The sequence below is a fragment of the Carcharodon carcharias genome, chromosome 15 (assembly GCF_017639515.1).
Source record: "Carcharodon carcharias isolate sCarCar2 chromosome 15, sCarCar2.pri, whole genome shotgun sequence".
Classification (NCBI taxonomy): domain Eukaryota; kingdom Metazoa; phylum Chordata; class Chondrichthyes; order Lamniformes; family Lamnidae; genus Carcharodon; species Carcharodon carcharias.
Genome location: NC_054481.1, coordinates 44,099,651 through 44,119,705, shown reverse-complemented (window position 1 = coordinate 44,119,705; position 20,055 = coordinate 44,099,651). Strand labels below are relative to the sequence as shown.

Genomic DNA, 20,055 nt, shown 5'->3' with positions numbered 1-20,055 from the left:
CAGTATTTGTGTTGATAGCTGATAGATGATCTTCCTGTACCTTTGTGGTATACTCTCTGCAAGATCTATTTAATGAATTATATATTTTAAAAATGTGCATGGTAAATAAGATTTGCACATCTAATGAATAATGCTTAACCTATATATTAGTAACTGCTTCTTGTAAACACTACAAAGGTTTCTTGGCTTTGTGCGTATTTCAAAGATCTGTAGAGAGTGAGAATTTGCTTTATCTTGGTTTCTATAAAGATTAGCCTAATAGAGGAAGATGAGGCTAGGTCTGGTATTGAAAATGTATCTTTGATTTGAATGTATCTGGATCACAGCCATCATAGCCAGGTCTAGCTGGATGACGTCAAGCACTATCAAATCATGTTCTCCTCTACCCATACAGCTCCCTATCCTGGAACGCAAAGATAACCCCACTGTTTCCCATGTCGAATTGTTCTCTTAAGCCCCTTCCCCCTCCACCCTCTCAACAATGTGTGAGACACTCATGGACTGCTTTGTCACCAAAACTGAGACCATCTCTTCAGTTGTCCCTGCCGGGAACCTCCCTTTCCTTTCTCCTTGCTATCCTCACATTGAATCGCCATCTTTCTCTGCTTTCTCGCCAATCTCCCCATGCTTGCTGACATGGTAAATGATTGCCTCACCCTAGGTACTGCTTCCCCCAATTCCACTTTCAAACCTGTTGTCAACATCCTCTTCCAAAAACCAACTCTTAATCCTTCTGTCCCTAAAGACTGCTTTCCCATCTCCAACCTCCTTCCCTCCAAATTCCTTGCATGTGTTACCTTCGAAATCTGTGCTCCTTTTTCCCACAACTCCATTTGTGAATCTGTCCAATATTGTTTCTGCCCTTACCACGGCATCACAAAGGTCCAAAGCAAAGTCTCAGATGGCACCCAATGTGACTGTGACATGATGCACTCTCCATTCTTGTCCTTGTGACCTGTCTGCAGCCTTTCACACACAAGGTCATTCCTCTGTTGTCCAGCTGAGAGGGACTGACCATGTTTTCCTGTCCAGTTAAATTGAATCACCTGTAGCAGTTTTGCTTTCTGCCAGTGCACTGTTGTGGGATGTGAAAATGCCCTCCAGTTAAACACTGGGAAGCGCTAATCCATTGACTTTGGTCCCCACCTCATTCCCTGTACTCATGTCACTATCTTCATCCACACCCATCCATCTATCTCAGGCTAAGTTGCCTGTTTGCAACCTCTATGCCCGATTTGACCCCAAGATGAACTTTTGACCCCATGTTCTTTCCGCCATCAACTGTTTCTGTCCATACCTCAGTTCCTCTGTTGCTGAAACTCGTCTTTGCTTGTCACCTCCTGACTTGACTATTCCGAGGACTTGGCTGTCCTCTTACCCTCCACAAGCTTGAAATCATCTAATATTCTGCTACTGTATCCTAAACTGCAACAATGTGGTTTATTTCACTGACCATTTCATTCTATTTGCTGGGTGGCATTGCCTGAGGCTAATTTCACATTTCATTCAAAAGTGTAACCCTTGGAAATATGTGTGAAGTTTTCCTTTTGTATTTGTATCTTACAAAATTAAAATTCTCAGGATTGTTTTGTCTGGGCAGAAAGAGTGAAGAAACGCAGGGAGTTGTCAAGGGAGAGGAGCAATTGAACGTTCCTTCCACGCTAAGGTATATAGATCTGAAGTAGCAGATCATTTTCAAAGCAAGACTGTTCTCACCAGTTAACCAAAGGCGTACTCCTATTTTTGGGTGGGCAGCTGAGACTTGGCATATGTGCTGTCAGGTTACTTTTATAAACGAATTTTTCTGCTCCTCGCATCAAGACGTTGATTGCTTTTCCCTGTAATTTTCAAGGAGAGCCAGGTGCTCTGTGGCCACTGCCTGTGTGTGCAATTTGACAGCAAATAGCACCAGGCTATTCCACCACAGGAGGAATCACGGCCAAGTTCCCCTCTATATTTGGTGCTAACACATTCAGGGTTAGTGCAGGCCGTTAAATACAATTGAGGCAGAGGATCCAGTGATAAAAACAAAAAAACTGCGGATGCTGGAAATCCAAAACAAAAACAGAATTACCTGGAAAAACTCAGCAGGTCTGGCAGCATCGGCGGAGAAGAAAAGAATTGACGTTTCGAGTCCTCATGACCCTTCGACCGAACATGGCTTTGAATTGGAGCCCTAATACTATACGGCAGAACTGGCAACTTGATTAATTCACAGAACCAATGTCACACCTGTATCAGTTTTTGTTCCAATATTGAAAGTACATAGCGTCCCAGGGTTAAGAAATGCTCCTTGTTGAAAATGTAGCTCTAACTGTGGGTGATGTGACTTATGCTGTTTGCATCTCATGATTTATATTTCATTGGCAGTTGCTGTCCATATAATCTGTTTTTGTGGGCCCTTCACTGTATGCCTTCAGAGAGAGGTTTTAGAGTCGTTCCTATAGAGAGCTGTAATCCTATATTTAGATTTGCATTGCTGCACTTTACTTAATCGATAACATTTCACATGTGTGAACATTGTGCAAAACATATGTACATGAAAAAAGTGTAAGAATGTATTTTAAATGACAAACCTCATTCACCACTCTGTTTCATCTGGTTTCAAGCTGAAGTAAAGCTGCAGAGACTTGTTTGTTCGGCATTTTTAAACTAATAAGCATGGAATGGAATTAGTACTGAAAAGCTCTCTCTCAATCTTTTGGTTTGGCACACAGTAACTAAATTCTGTCACTTGCATTGGCCTCTCCCCCTGAAAATAATGAGTGTGTGAGAAGACTGTAACACAATGCACTGTCTCAGACAGTCTAGCATTCACATGCACAGTAGTGTTTTGTTTTCAATGGGGGAAGAAAGACTGGGGATAAAACCTTCTTCCCACATCCATGGGGAGGCCATAAGCTGCTTTCAAGGGTGATTTTCTCTGTTTTGGCTTTGGCCCAATCAAGACTTATGTTGTCTTGTGTTGTTGATTGCAATTCCACCCCTCTACCCCACCTGCCCTGATGGCAAGTTTACTTTGTGGTTGCAGCTGGTTACATATGACCCATGTGAGCAGAGTTAGTGGCATAAAGCCAGTACAAAAGGCAACAATCACTTTTGTAAGCGTTTACATTCTCTTCAATAAAACAAATGTTTTGTGTATTATATTTTTTCCTGACACAATTTAAAATAGCACGTTATTAAAACAAGTTGAACCGCATGGCAATTTGAAAGCTTGGACTAGTGATAATCTTGGTTCCTTGAGCTATTTCCCTGGCATTCTATTCAGTGCTGTGACGGAGGCAGAGAATGGGACAAACAGTACCCCTCCCCCACTGCAAAGCTGCCTTTCATCAAGTAGAGCCTCTTTTCTTCCCTCCAGGATGTCCCTTAATTGTGGCATAAATCTTGTCACGAGCATTCCTGCAAGCTAGCACTCTGGCCCTTTGTGATGCAAAATTGTGAACCAGTCTACTGAGTGCAAATCAAAAAGGTAAAGAAGGCCAACTTTATTGAAGTATCTCAATTGGCAAATGCAATGTTTATAATTGAATATCTGGCCCAATAAAGCATCAGTGGTAGCTTTTTAAAATGGATAAATTCAGTTTTGTTTGAGTTTGCACACAGTCTTTAACTCAAGAGTGTCTAGTGCCTGATTTATTGACACAGATATGCTTTTAAATGCCACTTTTAAGATGGTTTCTCTGCTGTTATACTGCAGGGTAGTTTCATCAAAAAAGAAAAACAACAGTAACAAAAAATCGCAGAAAACTTTGTGTCCCGCTTTGCTTGGGCTGTCTTTGGAGGGTTTTAATGGAATCTATCTGGGACATAACTAGTCTCAATTTGGCTACAAAAGAAACTTTTAAAAACCCATTGGCAACAAATGCTGTGTGCAAGAGCACATACAAGTGCTCTTTTTTTTATTTTCGTTTTCTCGGTAATTTGTCTGGCAAAATGGGACATGCACTTTTGCATAAAGACAAAACTGGGTGCCAGTTAGAGACAACACAGAATTATAGAAAGAGGCAATTTGGCCCATTGTATCTGTGCCAGGTCTAAGAACAAAATAAAACTTTCTTTACACTGCCTGAACAACCCTAGTCTCAGAGGAACGATTTTCTCTCCATTGCCTATGCACAGCACTTCTGCTTCCCACACAGCTATTCCTAAAGCCATACGGAGTGAGCACACACTTCATGTTAATTTGGGACATTAAGTCCCAATGCCCAATTGGGAAACACTTTGGGTGTTTTCACTACCTCAAAGACAGTATATAAATAAATTTTATGCCAGAATATAGATAATTTTATGCTCCGGACAATTAAGAAATGAGCAGAGATTTCCTAGGCTTCCAATATATTTGGCAGAGGGAATGATTCAAACATAGCTTCCAGAAGTAAGTTATGTGCTTAATTAGTTGCATTACCTCGTTCTCCATTTAACTTTGTTTTTTACTCCATGATCATAAATTCCATGATCATTGCATTTGGAAGCTGAGACTGAAGCAAGAGACAATTGGCAGGCAGTGGCTGTATACTTGTTCTGCTGCTTCAGATTTCACTGTGGAGTTCAGTAACAGTTTGAGGTGACAGCAAACTGGTTCTGTCATCCAATTTCATTTTGTTTACAATGCAGCTTGGCTTATTTGGTGCCCTCTCAGTGAAAAGGTCACGTGTCCATGCCCCACTCCAGAAGATTATCCAGATTGACGGTTCAGTGCATTGCTGAATGACTGAAATCACTGTGAATTATCAGTGATGCAGCCCTTCTGAGTCATTAAGCTGAGGTCCCATCAACCTCTCAGCCTCTTTCATTGGTTTAGGTAGATGTTACAGATCCCATGTCATTGCTTGAAGAGTAGTTATGAATGTTCCTCTCTCTGCCAACATACCTCTGATTTCAATTAATGGGATCTCACTGTTCACAAAATTGCTGCTGTGTTTGCAAACACAACAGTTACTGTGCTTCAAAAGTAATATGAGGTATATTTAGATGTTTGAAAGCTAAAAATAAAGACTTGCCTTTATAAAGCACCTTTCACAGCCTCAGAACATCCTGAAGCATTTCATAGCAATTGAAGTACTTTTGGAGCGTTGTCACTGCCGTAGGAAAAGCAGCAGCCAATTTGTGCACAGCAAGGCCCCGCAAACTGCAGTGACCAGATAATCTGTTTTACATAAGAACACAGGAAATAGGAGCAGGTGTAGGCCATTTGGCCCTTCAAAGCTGCCCTGTCATTTATTAAGATCTTCTACCTGAACTCCTCCATCCCCATATCCCTTTATTGCTTTAGTGTCTAAAACTCTATCGATATCTCTGTTGAATATATTGAATGACTGACAATCCGCAGCCCTTTAGGGGTTCCTAAGATTCACAACTCTCTACAAGAAGATTATTCTGAAACTGTGACCCCTAATTCTGTACCTGCCAACAAGAGGTTTCATCCCTCTAAACACTAGAGAATATAGGCCTGGTCTCCTCAATTTCTTCTCATAGAACAACCAGGAATCAATTAATGAAGCTTGTTCCACATAGCAATGTTGGTTCAGGGATAGGGATCCCCTGCTCCTCTTCAAAATAATGTCAAGATTTTTTTTACATCCACCTTGGAGGGTGGACTGGACCTTTATTTGAGGGTAGACATGAGGCACACTCTCAATGTAAGTTTTTTTTATCTGCAATATTTATGCTGGGAACTGAACAGCTTCTTTGCTGTTACAGGTACCATTCAGTGGCCAAGTGCTATAGCTTCCAAAAAGTTTTGAAAACTAAATATGTATAAGTCGTCTCAACAATGTATTGCACACCTACCCTTGTTTCAGAAGAGCAACCATTCACTTGGAGTGTGACATTTAGACGAGTCATTTGACTTTTAAGGGCTAAGGATATCACCTGTTTCATTATGCATATATGTTCAGCAGCTTTTACATGCTATTGTACACAATAAGAACAGCAACTTGCATTTATATCATACCTTTAATGAGGAAAAATATATCAAGACACTTTACAGAAGCATGATGTTGAAAATGGACACCCAGCCAAAGAAAGACAGTTGGGGGTGGGGTGCAAATGCTTGTTCAAAGAGGTTAGTTTGAACAAGGATTGCAAAGGAGGTTTAGACAGCGATACTTGATGTGTATTACCTCGTCCATGCCCTGTATATGACTTGCCTAACAGAGACTGCACCAATGTCTTTGTCTGTAGCTAGGCTTAGTCCTGTTGCTGCATGTATCTCCTTATATGGATGTTTGTAACATTATATTCCCTTTATGACTGAGATTGGACAAATAACGCAGTTTCAAAACTCAGTCATCTCAAAAAAATTGCACAGGTACGCCTCCTTAAGTCAGCACAGCATATGGCAATGCCCTTTCCTTAATAAAATAATCAGCTGGTGAGAAAGATTTTCAGTCTGGCTGAATATGAAGTCTCGATTATTTTCTCTCAATTTTGAAGCATAGGTGTTGTAACTCATTGTGGTTCCTACCCACAGTGAAAGGTCACAGAATTCCTGCTTGAGGCTGGAGCTGCCTCATGCTGATACTGTGGGCTATTTTTAGCACCTGTATATAAAGTGCACTCAATCTTTCCCCAGCTGCCAGACAGGCTTAGTTTGTAGACTGTGCTAGCAGCCTTCTTGCTTCACACTGGAAACATCAGTTTGACTGTAAAAGAATCTTAACTTCTACAGCACTTGGAGTTGACTTTTAAATTTTAGAACAGTGGCTCAATCCAAAGTCACTCACTAGGACTTGACTACTTATTTTTAGCATTTTTATTGTAGACCTTTAAATCAATGCTATTCTATGAAATAGGATGTTTGCCTGACTGCAGGTCACGTTATATACTTCTTGGACACAGTTTTATTTAGATGTGGATTTTTCTTCATCTTGCATCATGAGAGGAACTTTTAAGATGTGTATTTAAACTTCGCAAAAACTGCTGTGCTGATGCAACTCTTGACCTTTTAACCTGCTTAATAAAGAAGAACTCTTATTTGGTTACTGCTGCAAATGCTATGACTGGGTTGGTAGTCACTGTATCACCAAAGGAAGCCTTTGTCTCATGTGCCAGGATTGGATTTGACTGCAGGCTCTATAGGTTGCGAGAGCAATACAGTATTTTGTCGTCTGATACCTTTGTGTGTGTGTTTACAAAATTATTTATTTAGTGTATTAATATATGCAAAGTTTGGACCAAGTACTGACCAGGCATAATTTTACTAGTCAAACGGTGCCAACAGCAAAATAACTGTATAGTGTAATGTTATATTACATTGTAATTCAGGACAAACATGGTCCAAAGGAAAGATTACTTGCCTGACAGTTAAAAGTTCATTCTACAGAACAGCGGCATTGGGAATGAGATTTACAAGTAACAAGGTACTTTTTATTTGTCCTTTGGGTTTGTGGTGCTGGCAAGCCCAACATTAAGTGCCTATCCCGAATTGCACTTTAGAAGATCATAATGAGCCACCACCCTGAACCACTGCAGTTTTTGTGTAGGTGCACCCACATTTCTGTTAGGGAGGGAGTTCCAGTTTAATTCAATGGTGAAGGAACGGCTAGAGATTGCCAAGTCAGGATGGTGCATGACTTGTTGGGGTACTTGCAGGTATTGGTGTTCCTATGTGTGTGCTGCCCTTTTTTTCTTATCTGATAGAGGTTGCAGGTTTGGAAGGTGCTGTCAAAGGAGTGCTGGCAAGTTTGTGAGGGCATCTTGTAGTTGGCACATGATGCAGCTATTGTATGCTGGTGATGGAGGGTGTGAATATTTAACATGGTGGATGGGCTGCTTTGTCCTGATGGTTTCATCCATGATGGAAAATCATCCAGGGTTCCCTTCCAAATTGCTATTCATTTCACCTCCACTGCAAAATGCCTGTGTGTGGGCATCAGATGAAGACAGGATTGAGCTGAGCTATGAAACCATATGTCGTGGAAAAGCCTACTAAGACTGGTTGTGTGGGGTGACACATGAAGAATCGCACTTGGGCAAGGTACCAGAGGGCCACCAAGAATCAGTGCCTTCAGATGAGGAGAAAGCAAAATTGGAGTAAGACGGAAGAAAAGAGAACACAAAGCTAAGTAATGTGATCGTGAAGATTTGTTTGTAGCTTGTATTCATTGAGGAAAGTGAAAATGGAGGCAAGGATCTCTAAAAAGGCCAATTATTTATTTTATTATGATCCTTAGATGATGAGCTTTGGCAATTTGTGAGCTTGGATAAACAAGTTAGCTAACATATTTAGTGAATAAGTTTCTGTTTTAGTTCATTGTTATTTTCTAAAGCAAATGTTAGAGTGAAATATTAAGATGGCTTACTTCAAAATATAAGCTTCCCAGCTATAGCCGGAGAATTCATTTTTCTGTTTAACTGCGCCCCTTCCTGGCAGGATGACTAGAAAGCAGCATTACAGTGGTGCATCCAGGATACTTTACTTTGATAAAGGTGATTATTGAAAAAATAGAATAAATTTGTTCTCTTTCCACCCGCCTTATCCAATTTGAATTTTCAACTTTAAAAATTATTGCTGTCATTTTTATATAAATGTTGGAGTTGGCAACTGCCTCTATTGTTCAGCTGAAGTATTGTGTATTAGAAATGTGAATTATCTTTCACCACTAGGGTTTGCTCAGTCACTACTGAAAAGCACAGGCAGGCGTGGCTATGCAAGCTGCCTTTACAAGACATGCACTGGTTCTCTTTTTGTTCCAGGTTTTAATTATTATTCTGCTGGATCTATTATCAAACTGAATGCTTCTTCAATTCATCAAACCAGGAACATTTTTTTCAAAATGGGCACCATATCCTGAAGCGAATGACCTACCCCAAGATTTTATTCATTAACAGAATTATTCATTAACAAAAATGTATTTTACACTGTATACTTTACGTCGTAGTTTTAGAGGTAATGGAAGCAATCACTGGTTCCTCACTGTGCCACTAAGTACATACTTTGTGTGTTGTACAAATGATTTGTAATAAATTTTACGGAAATGTGTGCCATGGCGTTTGCATTAACAGTGCCAGTAATATGTGGCAGCTGTACAATAATGTGCAAATTCCTGATGCTCGATTGGAATTGGAGAAGAAAGAACCATCAGACATCTATTAGTCCTCATAATCCTTTTTAATTAACTACATCCTGTTCCCCAAAGTATTACAGATTTTAATTAATGTGAATGCAAAGCCTTTTTTAGCAGGTTTAATATTATCAACAGAACATAATTTACACACTGTTTTAGTTATTTTTCTCAAAATACAGAATAGCAGGAAAGACCAGGCAGAGTAAAAGGCTGTACAATTTGTTTATTTAGCACCACAACACTGGTGCAGGAAGGAGCTGGTTACAGATGGATACGTGTATTAAACCCAGCAGCCTGATAATCAAGGAGTTCTGCTCTGCATTCAAATTAATTTTTAGCAAACCATTATTATCCCTCTTTCTTCAGTCTGAATTCATTCTGCTACCTAATAGTTAAAGTCACAACGTAGAAAATGGTTCAGTAACTTAGTTACAGGCAGTTAGAATGGAACTGAACTAGAGAAGCCAGGAAGGACCCAGGTTGTGCTGAGTAGAATAGCGGTAGTGTTACAGGATACTACAGTTAATCTCAGCACCCCTAGGCTAGTGTGGGCAGGAAGTAGAAATCAGTCTACTCCGGGCTACTACCCCCTAACCCCTGTTAGCATGAGTTGATGTTGAATAAGTGCCAAAGCATCATTGGCTGTATGCTGTCCCACAGTTGAATAGCTTGCTGATGGTCAAATGGCAATAGAGAGCAAGCTCTTTGCTAAAGCAGCTCAAAACACTTTCCGCTTCTCTCCCTACAGTTCTGTATTTATCTGTGCTTCAGGTACAAATCCCTTTTTCTGAATCTACATTATGAAAAAGAATTATCCTATCTCATCACTCTTCATGACAATTTTACATTGATGCCCATTCGTCACTAATATAGCACCCAGAGGACATAGCCGTTCCTTATTCATGCTATCAAAACGTTTCATGATTTTAAAAACCTCTATTAAATCTATTCAGTTATTTTGGCTCCAATAATAATAGCCTCCTAATCACCTCCCTTTTTTTATTCCTCCTCCCTATCCCTCCCTTGTAATTTTGGTAGAGAAGTTCAGCCATGCAGGCATAGTGAGAGAGATACAAGTTCAGCCACTCTGATGGGGAGAGTTAGCAAAAGGAAAAGTAGCAAAGCAAGAGATGAGGGATTTTCAACCAGTGATGGACAAGGAATTACAGATTCAGAGATGGGGGGAAACACAAGTTAAAGGGAAGGAAGAAATAAATTCATTTAAGCACATTCACATTTCCAGGATGTCCAAAGCACTGGGCACATAATTACTTTTTTAAATGTAAACACATAATGTAGCCAAACAAGATAGCAATTTTGCACACAGCAATGTATGACCACTTAACCTATATCATAGGTGTTGGGCGAGGGATAAATGTTGACCTGGATAACTTCTGAGACCTTCATATAGTTGCCACAGGACCTTGATTTAACATCTCATTCAAAAGATGACACCATCTTCAATGGAGCACTCAAGTGTCCACCTAGATTATGTGTTAAAACTGTGAAATGGGACATGAACCCACAACCTTCTGACCCAAATGTGAGAGCGCTTCCACTGAGAAGTGCTAGCATTTACTACCAATGTCTAATTGCCCCAAGAAGGTGGATGCAATTCTGCAGTCCTTGTGGTGATGGTGCTTCTATGATTCAAGTAGGAATTCTTGCACTGTTACTCAGCAATGATGACAGAATATTGACACATGTCCAAGTCACTGTGGCCTGTGACTTTGAGCAGGTAGAGGTGATGATCCTATAGTGTTGCTGCTTGTGCCTTCTTAGTGATGGAGGCTGAGGGATTGGAGGTGCAAGATTAGTAAATTGCTGCAGTGCATCCTACAGATGATATTAACTGCAGTCACTGTGTGCAAGTTAAGGATGGGGTTGATATTGAGTCTAGACTTAAGAGCTACTTCTCAAGCTGAAATGTATGTATGTACATTGAAAGTGCTAATATCAGTGAAGGGAAAACATTAATATGCTAGTATGATATTGCTTATTTGAGGACCATGATCAGAAAAATTGCACATTATACAAAGAATATGACTTAATTATCATCCACCAGTAAGATTTGGACTTTATTGGTGGAAGTGCTTTAGTGCCTTTCAAAATTTCCTTTTTTTAAAAAAATGTACGTTTTTTCTTCAAGCAGTTGGCCATTAATCATTGGCATGCTTTCACAATAAGTGCTGGCAGGCTGCTTGCCCCAGGGAGCTTGATCCCATGTGCACTATTCCAACAGCATTCACGGGATAATGATTAGGAGTGGCAACCCTGGATAATTTTTTTCCCCTCCCTAATAAATCCCAGCAAAAGACAACCAATATAATTCCAATTTATCTCTGCTCTTCTGAATATCAACAGTTTTGACTTGGATTTAAAAAATCCTTAATTATCCTTGAGGGCAACATATATACATGTAATTGTGTATGTTCCTATTTATTGCTCTGTGTTCTACAAAGCCTGTGTCTGTTGAGTGATGGAACATTTGGCAAAGATCTAATGACTGTAAAGTCAGCTAGACCCAGTCAACTGGAGTCTTCACCAAATCAAATTTATATCAGAGAAGAATGTAAAGGACTTAACCCAATCATTGCATTATTTGCAAAGCAGCATCAAAGTTATCTATATCAAAGATAAACATTTATTCGCACTTGCCATGCCTTGCCCCAGACAACAAAATTCCTGCTAACTTTGCCTATCACATGCAAACTCATATGTTGTCAGTCACTGAAACTGGGGTTGCATTAAAACCATGAACATTTTTTTACAGTTTTTCTGTGCAACCAACAGCATTGTTTGTGCTTGTTACTCTGCCACTCAGTATACAAAGTAACCGAAGCTGACACAGTTGGTTTCAAATAGTAATATTTATTCACATGAGTTTTAAAAACCAGTTTAAGAAGAAAATCAGCAAACACAGGTGGAATTATTTATAACCTTTATGGATCCTAACCACTAGCCCCATCCCCTTTCCTGTCGTATTATGTTTCAATTTTTTTTCCTCTCATTAAGATGAGAAATCTAAGGGAATGGTTCTTTTTTCATTTCATTATCAGCATTGGGCACTGCCAAGTCATGCTTAGCTCCCATTACTCTGACACAATAATATGGCTGAGTGCCCATGCGAGGCCCACACATCAAAAAAGCACCCCGTACTGTCATGTGTGATATTTCTTCCATTTCTCACATCAGGCATCTGTTGTTCTGAGTAAAGCTGCTGATTAATGCCAAATGAAGTATTTATTTTCCCTTTGATAAATTGCTGTAGGGTGGTGAAAAATAGAATAAGTAGAGAATATCACATAGGAGTATGAAGGATCAAGAAGAATCATTGAAGTGCATCTGGCCCTGCCGGATTCAAACACGTACCGCCATCATTTATATCTCAATGTCTAAAGAACAAACTAGCTAAACAGTATTGCACAATATTAACTGGGTGTCCTTTTTTTGCCTTGGATTAAATGTGACTCATAACTTCACTGCATGACACAGTGAAATATTCATTTCCACACCGCTATACTTTAAGGGGCTGCTGTCTTTCAGGTGAGGCATAAAGCAAAACCTCGTCCACTTGTTCAGCTGGACAAAGTGTAGATCCTGTGGCACTTTTTGGAGAAGATAACTAGGTTGATTTCATGGCTGTGCTGGAAATATAGGTTTTCTGAACACTGGATAAAATGGAGCCGAACTGTTCAAACCTTTTGTCTTTCTGGACCTCTTTAGTGCATCCCATAATGGGTCACATATATATCAAAGGAAAAACTTCCATTTATATAATGTCTTACTTATCTTCAAAATCCTGAAGCCTTCAAATTTTCTTTGAAGTGTAGTCACTGGTTTATAGGCCGGCACAACGTGGTTCCCATAAATAGAAAATTGCATGGATAACCAGTCAATCTGTTTTAATAGTTGAGTTGGTCAGGATGAGGGTGAGAAATTATTTTTTCTGGTGATCAGATCCAGAATAAGGCTTGGGTGGGGGGTACTGGTAGGGAGCACAGCCTTAAAATTTGGAGCTCGACAATTTGAATCATGACAGGAAGCACTTCTTCACAAAAAACACAGTAGAAACCTGGAACACCGTTCCCCTAAAAGCTGTTAAACCTAGCTCAACTCAAAATTTCAAAACTGAAATTGATAGGTATTATTTCTGCAAGAGTGTTAAGAATTACAGAATCAAGGTGGCTAAATCCAGTTAAATACAGATCAGCCAAGATCTAATTGAATTGTGAAACAGCTAAACATCACTGTCCCTACATTCCTTGTTGGCTGAGAGAACTCCCTTCTCTTCACATAATCCCGTTGGTTCTTTTCCATCCACCTGGACAATTTTAACCTCTTGCCTGAATGACAGCAATTCTGACAATACAGCACTCCCTCTGTATTGAGATGATTAGGTTACATGCTGAAGTCTGAGAATTACTTAAGCTTGACCTTCAGGCTCACAGATGAGACCGCCCCAAACTAATAATTTAAACTTTCAATCAGTGTTCCCACTAATTTGTATATGTGTCCAGTTGGAAATCATTTCTCACCATTCCGATTTTACCCACCAATGAGTTAAGTGTTAAGCGTAGTCTTTCTAAACCTCCAGCATAAAATTCAAACTGGACAAAACAGTGCATAAAAAGTACAAGCTTAAATAGATCTAAGTTTTGCATGTGTGCTATGAGCATTCCTGAAATAGAGGGCTGCTGTATAACTACTTAAAGAATCCCTGGTGAGCCATATAGTGCACCACAAATGTGCTTTGTTGGCCTACGCAAGTCTCCTCAGACTTAGATGCACAATATAGCTCACCCTTTTAGATGCACAGCCTCAGGAATGTTTTTTATTGGCCTTTAAATTATTTTTACAGTCTACAATGTAATAGGTCCTTCTTTTGCTCTGCGTACTTTCTCTCGGTAGGTTTTGCTGTTACATTGTACATGATGTTTTTGAGGTCAACATAAAAGCTCATAGGACATCTAATAGCGCTGAACCCGGAAGCTAAGAATGCTTACTATCAATAGGGCTTCGAGTGACAGATGTCCATCAGGAACAGATTCAGTGGTTATTGATTACAGGTTGAATCTAAGTGCTCCACATCTTTCTGAGACAAATAGATGCAGCTGAAGTAATGGTAGCAAACGTGTATGGAGCAAATATTTTTAATTTAATGTTTTCAGTTTCTTATATTCAGTTTTCCATACAGAAAATACCTGTCTACTGTTATAAAAATGCATAATTATTATAAGTTTCAAAAACAGTCTATTAGAGAAAATTCATGAAATATACTATAGCTTCACATTAGCAGGCCAGTAAGAACATAGGACTTAGGAACAAGAGTAAGCCATTAATGAGCCTGCTCTGCCATTCGATAAGGTCATGGCTGATCTGACTGTGGCCTCAATTCCATTTTCCTGTCTGCCCCCCCGCCTCCCCATACCCTCTTGACTCCCTTGTCTATCAAGAATCTGCCTAACTCAACCTTGAATTAATTCGATGACCACTGCTTTCTGGGGAAGAGAATCCACAGACTAACAACTCTGAGGAAAAAAATTCTCCTCATCTCCATCGTAAGTGGTACACTCTTTATTTTCAAACTGTGTCCCCCTAGTTCTAGGCTTCCCCCACAAGAGGAAACATCCTCTTGGTATCCGCCCTATCAGGTTCCCTCAGGATTGTGTATGTTTCAATAAGACCACTTCTCATTATTCTAAACTCCAATGGATACAGGCCTAACTGTTCAACCTTTCTTCAAAATGTTAGCTCTTCAAGCCAGGAATGAGTTGAGTAACCCTTCTCTGAACCACTTCTATCCTTCTTGAAGTAAGGAGACTAGAACTGTACAAAGTACTCCAGATGTGGTCTCACCAAGACCCTGTAAAGCTACAGTAAAACTTTCCTACTTTTAAATTTGATCCCCTTGCAATAAAACCCAACATTTCATTTGCCTTCCTAGTCACTTGCTGTACCTGCATACTAACTTTTTGTGATTCACCTATCTGGACACCCAGATTCCTCTGTACACCGAATTCTGCATTCTCTCTCTCTCCGTTTAAATAGTATACTGGTGGCTACACTCGTACTTATCCATCCAGATGGCTTCCCATTTAAGCATATGTACTGTCCCAAATTTCCAACTGTTCCGCCACATTCACTTGTATCAGATGTGTTCACTTATATGAAGGTTTGCTTTTTAAGAGAAGCTGAAACTAATCTGAATTCTACCTATGTAAAAAGGACTGAAATGTGCCAAATAATAGACATTGCACCGAGAATATTTTTAATGCTGTATTGGTTTTAAAACATGCATTTTGTACTTATAAAATGAGTGAAGGAAATAGAGTTTGAATATTTACCTAGCACGACTTGACACTGAAATCAATTTATTTTGTATTGACCAGTGTGTCTCTCTCTTCCGACACACTAACCTCGTCCTTTGCAGCCGTAAATTCATTGCCTTGCAGTAAAGTGCAAATCACTTTTGTGTTGAATAATTGAAACTATTTTATGTATAAAAGAAAACCAGTATATTGGTGCTGCAGTTCACTGTGCTTAGAATCATAATCAGACAAAAATGGACATTAAGCTGAATATTGAGATATTCAGATGCGTGACCTAAACCTGATCAAAGAGGGAGCTTTCAACAAACGTTTTAGGTGAGTAGGAGGGAATTGGGGAGGCTTCAGGCTCATGCTAACATTGCTGTTTTTAGCCTCCGAGTAAAACCACCACAAACTGTCCCAACAAGTTTGTCCTGTAAGCACACACTGACCATGGCGGTTGCAGGTTTGAATTCCCTAGTCTGTGTCGAGTTATCTAACCTTGGATTGTGATAGCAATTGCTGTGCAAGTGCATTGGGCATGACTGAACCAGGCACGCCCCAATGCCATATCTCTCTAGTCATCCTCCTCTGGCCTTTCATGGATCCGTCCTTGACTTTGCCCCACAAGTGGTGGCCGTACTTTTCAACACCCAGGCCTGTTCCACCTCCTTGTTGTCCTCTTCCTTAAACCTCTCTCTTTGATCAGGCTTTAGGTCACCCTTCTGAATATCCCCATCCGTGGCTTGGTCTGCATTTTTTATTGAATTACACCTGTGTGAAACACCTTGGGTCACTTTTCTACATTCAAGGTGGTACATAAATGAAGGGAACTATTGTGGGTGTGATGCCCCTTGTTAGCAAACAGCATGTCAAAACTTGCATATGGGGAATAATTATTTAGGTGAGGGAGCAGAGGACAACCAAAGCCTGTGATACTGTTGCACTCAGAGGAATTAGAGAAAATTATTTTAAATGGGATAATGCCTCTGTCCATATGTCTTTTAAGTATCTAAGTATGTCCATTAACAATTTCCAAGTTTGCTTTAAGAGATGCTAATTTCATTTCTTCCTCTTACAATCTGTTTATGTGTGTTTGTGTGTTAACAAAAAATAGTTTTCATCTCTAGACATCCTTCACACACCTGAGAAAAGTAATTCCCAGAATGGCAGAATTCAAACTGTAACAATGCGGTACACTTCTATGAAGTGCATTTTACGTTATTATTTCCTACTCTGGTGATACAGTTTATTGTCTCTCATTAATCTTTTCCTCTGCTCTTTCCAGGAAAGTTGCAGGAAGTGTCAGGTGTTGTGGAAGGACCATGCTGGGCTGTCGTGTGATCAGGTGGTTGAGAAAGATGAAATCAAATTCAGAACATCATTGTAAGTAGCTGGCTCCATGGCCAGTCCCAAAAAGATCTTGTGGTGATGTCATCTTAATTGAATACCTTGTTTTTCGTGTTGTGGCATTACGGGAATGGGAATTGAGTGGAAATTTGCGTTTTTCTTTAACATGTTTTCCATTTTGAAAAATTAATATCTGTTAGGATGAGGGCCCTTCAATAGTTATCCAATTGAAATTGAAAGAGCGCAATTCAGAAAAGGGAATCGAGAAAGGGGGTAGCGGAAATAAGTGAGGGAGAGGGTGACAGGAAATGTAGAAGTAATGGGAGAAAGATAATGAGAAGAGATAAATGGAGCGATCGAGACTCCTATAGAAGGAGGTGAGAGGCAGAAGGCAAATAGAATCATGGAAGAACAGAATGGAGTAGAGAAAGAAGCAACTGGGGGCAGAGTTCAGAATAAGCAGGACATGTATCCTTTGTCACATAGACATGAGGCATGATTGGTTTGGTGGAATTGATTTTCAAAAAAAAATTGTTAATTTGGGAAAGTAAATAAAAGATAATTTTGGTTCCCAATCTTTAGGATTTTGCTTGAAATTAAATTGAGCAAACCCACTCTGCACTGAGAAACAGTGATAGTACGAAAACGCAATTTAACAGTGAGGTATATGAAACCAGTGTAACCAACACCAGTGCCATTTGGTTTTGCATTTAATCTTCGCATTTGAGGGTGATAACTAACTGGTAATAACTCTGTGGTTTCACAGGCTTCCTCTGCTATCTTGCCCATGTGGGCATGCTTCATGTATGAACCCACACTGTTTATCTCATAGTAATCTAATTGAAAGGACGCTTCTGAACCAAGCCCAGAGCTGCCTTCACCCAATATCCACACGCACCCTTCCAGCAGGAAACACTGGGTGGCAATAATGTGTAGGAACCCAGGCTGACATTTTTCCCAACTCTGGCTAAGGCCTATTGTAGCATCACACCCACTGCCCTGATTAAGATAAGGGTAGCTCACTCAGCACAGGCCAGAAATTGACTGAACCTTCTGCATTTTATGGCCTAGGCACACACTCTGGGGATGCTCCCTTGGGAGCAAAGTAATGTTCGAACATAACATAAGAAATAGGAGAAGGAGTAGGCCGTTCGACCCCTCAAGCCTGCCCCATCATTCGATAAGATCATGGCTGATCTGCCCGAGACTCAAATCCTCTTTCGTGCCAATCCCTCATAGCCCTCAACTCCCCAATATTTCAAAAACCTATCTACCCCCTCTTTAAATACTTTGTGATCTAGCCTCTAAAACTCTCCAAGGTAGGGAATTCCAGACATTCACTACCCTCTGAGAGAAGAAATTCCTTCGTATCTCAGTTTTAAATGTCCCCTTATCCTGTAACTTTGCCCCCTAGTTCAAGAATCTCCCACCAGTGGAAACATCTACCCTGTCAAGCCCCCTCAGAATCCTGAACGTTTCAATAAGATCACCCCTCATTCTTCTAAACTCTAATGAATAAAGGCCTAACCTGTTTAGCCGTTCTTGATAAGTCAACCCCTCCATCCCAGGAATCAGACTAGTGAATCTCTTTTGAACTGCCTCCAATGCCAGTATATCCTTTCTTAAAAACGGAGACCAAAACTGTACACAATACTCCAGGTGCAGCCTCACTAACACCCTGTACAGTTGTAACAAGATGTCCATATTTTTAAACTGCGACCCCCTACCAATACAGGCCAAAATTCCATTTGCCCTCTTAGTTACTTGTTGCATCTGCATGCTAACTTTTTGTGTTTCATGCACAAGAACACCCAGAACCCTCTGTGCTGCACTTATTTGGAATCTCCCTCTATTTAAATAATAGTCTGCCTTTTGAATCTTCCTACCAAAGTGCATGACCTCACACTTTCCTACATTAAACTCCATCTGCTAAATCTTTGCCCACTCACTCAACCTATCTATATCCTCTTGCAGATTCCTTATGCCCTCATCACAACATTTTTGTATCGTCAGCAAATTTGAATATATTACATTATGCCCTCTCCTCCAAGTTATTAATATGAATAGTAAATAATTGAGGCCCTAGGACTGATACTTGTGGTATTCCACTATTTACATCTTTCCAACCTGAAAAAGACCCATTAACCCTGACTCTGTCTTCTGTGTGTTAACCAATCCTCAATTCATGCGTCGGTGTTGATATTGTCCCCAATAGCGTGAGCACTTATCTTGTGCAATAACCTATTTTGTGGTATCTTATCGAATGCCTTCTGGAAATCAAAGTACACTACATCCACCAGTTCCCCTTTATCAATTCTGCTTGTTATATCCTCAAAGAACTTTAGCAAATTTGTCAAACATGATTTCCCTTTCACAAAACCATGTTAACTCTGTTTGATTGCTTTAAGCTTTTCTAAATGTCCTGCTGTTTCATCCTTAATAATGGACTCTCGGATTTTCCAAACGACAGATATTAGGCTGACTGGCCTGTCGTTTCCTGCCTTTTGTCTCCCTCCCTTCTTGAAGAAGTGCATCACAATTGCGGTTTTCCAATCCACTGAGACCCTCCCAGAATCCAGTGAGTTCTGAAATATTTTGACCTATGCCTCCACTATCTCTGCAGCCACTTCCTTTAAAACCCTTGGATGTAGGCTATCAGGTCTTGCCGACTTGTCTGCCTTTAGTCCCATTAGTTTCTCAAATACTTTGTCCCTCATGATAGAGACTGTTACAAGGGGCAGAATATTACGCTTGGTGTGCGGGCGCATGCCCGACATGCCCAAGTGTAAAATGATGCATGATGACATCGGGCATGTGTCCCAACGTCATCGCACAGCCTCGCGATATTTTGTCCAGTGGGCACACACTGGAGTCAGCTGCGCGCCCGCTGATAATTATAAGGCCTATTAGCGCCATTAACAAACTAGTTAAATTCAAATTTACACTGCCCATCCAACCTAACAGTTGGCAGGCAGGCAAAAAGACCAAGCGGCCTTTACATGTTTTAGGAAACCTCATCCACGAGCAGGATGAGGTTTTCTAAAGCAAATAAACATTAAATGAAAACTTTATTTTTGAATTATGAACATGTCCCAGCTCATGTGACAGTGTCACATGAGGTGACATGTTTTATTAAATTTTTATTTTTTTTTTATATACAGTGCTTCAATCTCCCTGAGGCAGGAGGTGGAAGGGCTCTTTCTCATGCATGTGTGGACTGCGTGCTAGGTCCGGCTCTCTCTGCCTCCACCTGCACAGGCAGCACTCAGCACTGCCGTTCGTGATCCACTCAGGGGGGGCCTTAATTGTCCTGTCCGCGT

The 20,055-nt window shown here is 40.3% G+C and overlaps 1 protein-coding gene across 4 annotated transcripts in view; it reads left to right on the top strand.

Annotated features, from left to right (window-relative positions):
* rnf216 (ring finger protein 216) overlaps nt 1-20,055 on the top strand; it is a 220,941-nt gene that overhangs the window by 151,334 nt on the left and 49,552 nt on the right. For all 4 annotated transcript variants that reach the window (XM_041206801.1, XM_041206802.1, XM_041206800.1 and 1 more), the window contains one exon: nt 16,674-16,771. In XM_041206801.1, coding sequence (XP_041062735.1) covers nt 16,674-16,771 — 98 coding nt within the window. The remainder of the gene's footprint in view (nt 1-16,673; nt 16,772-20,055) is intronic.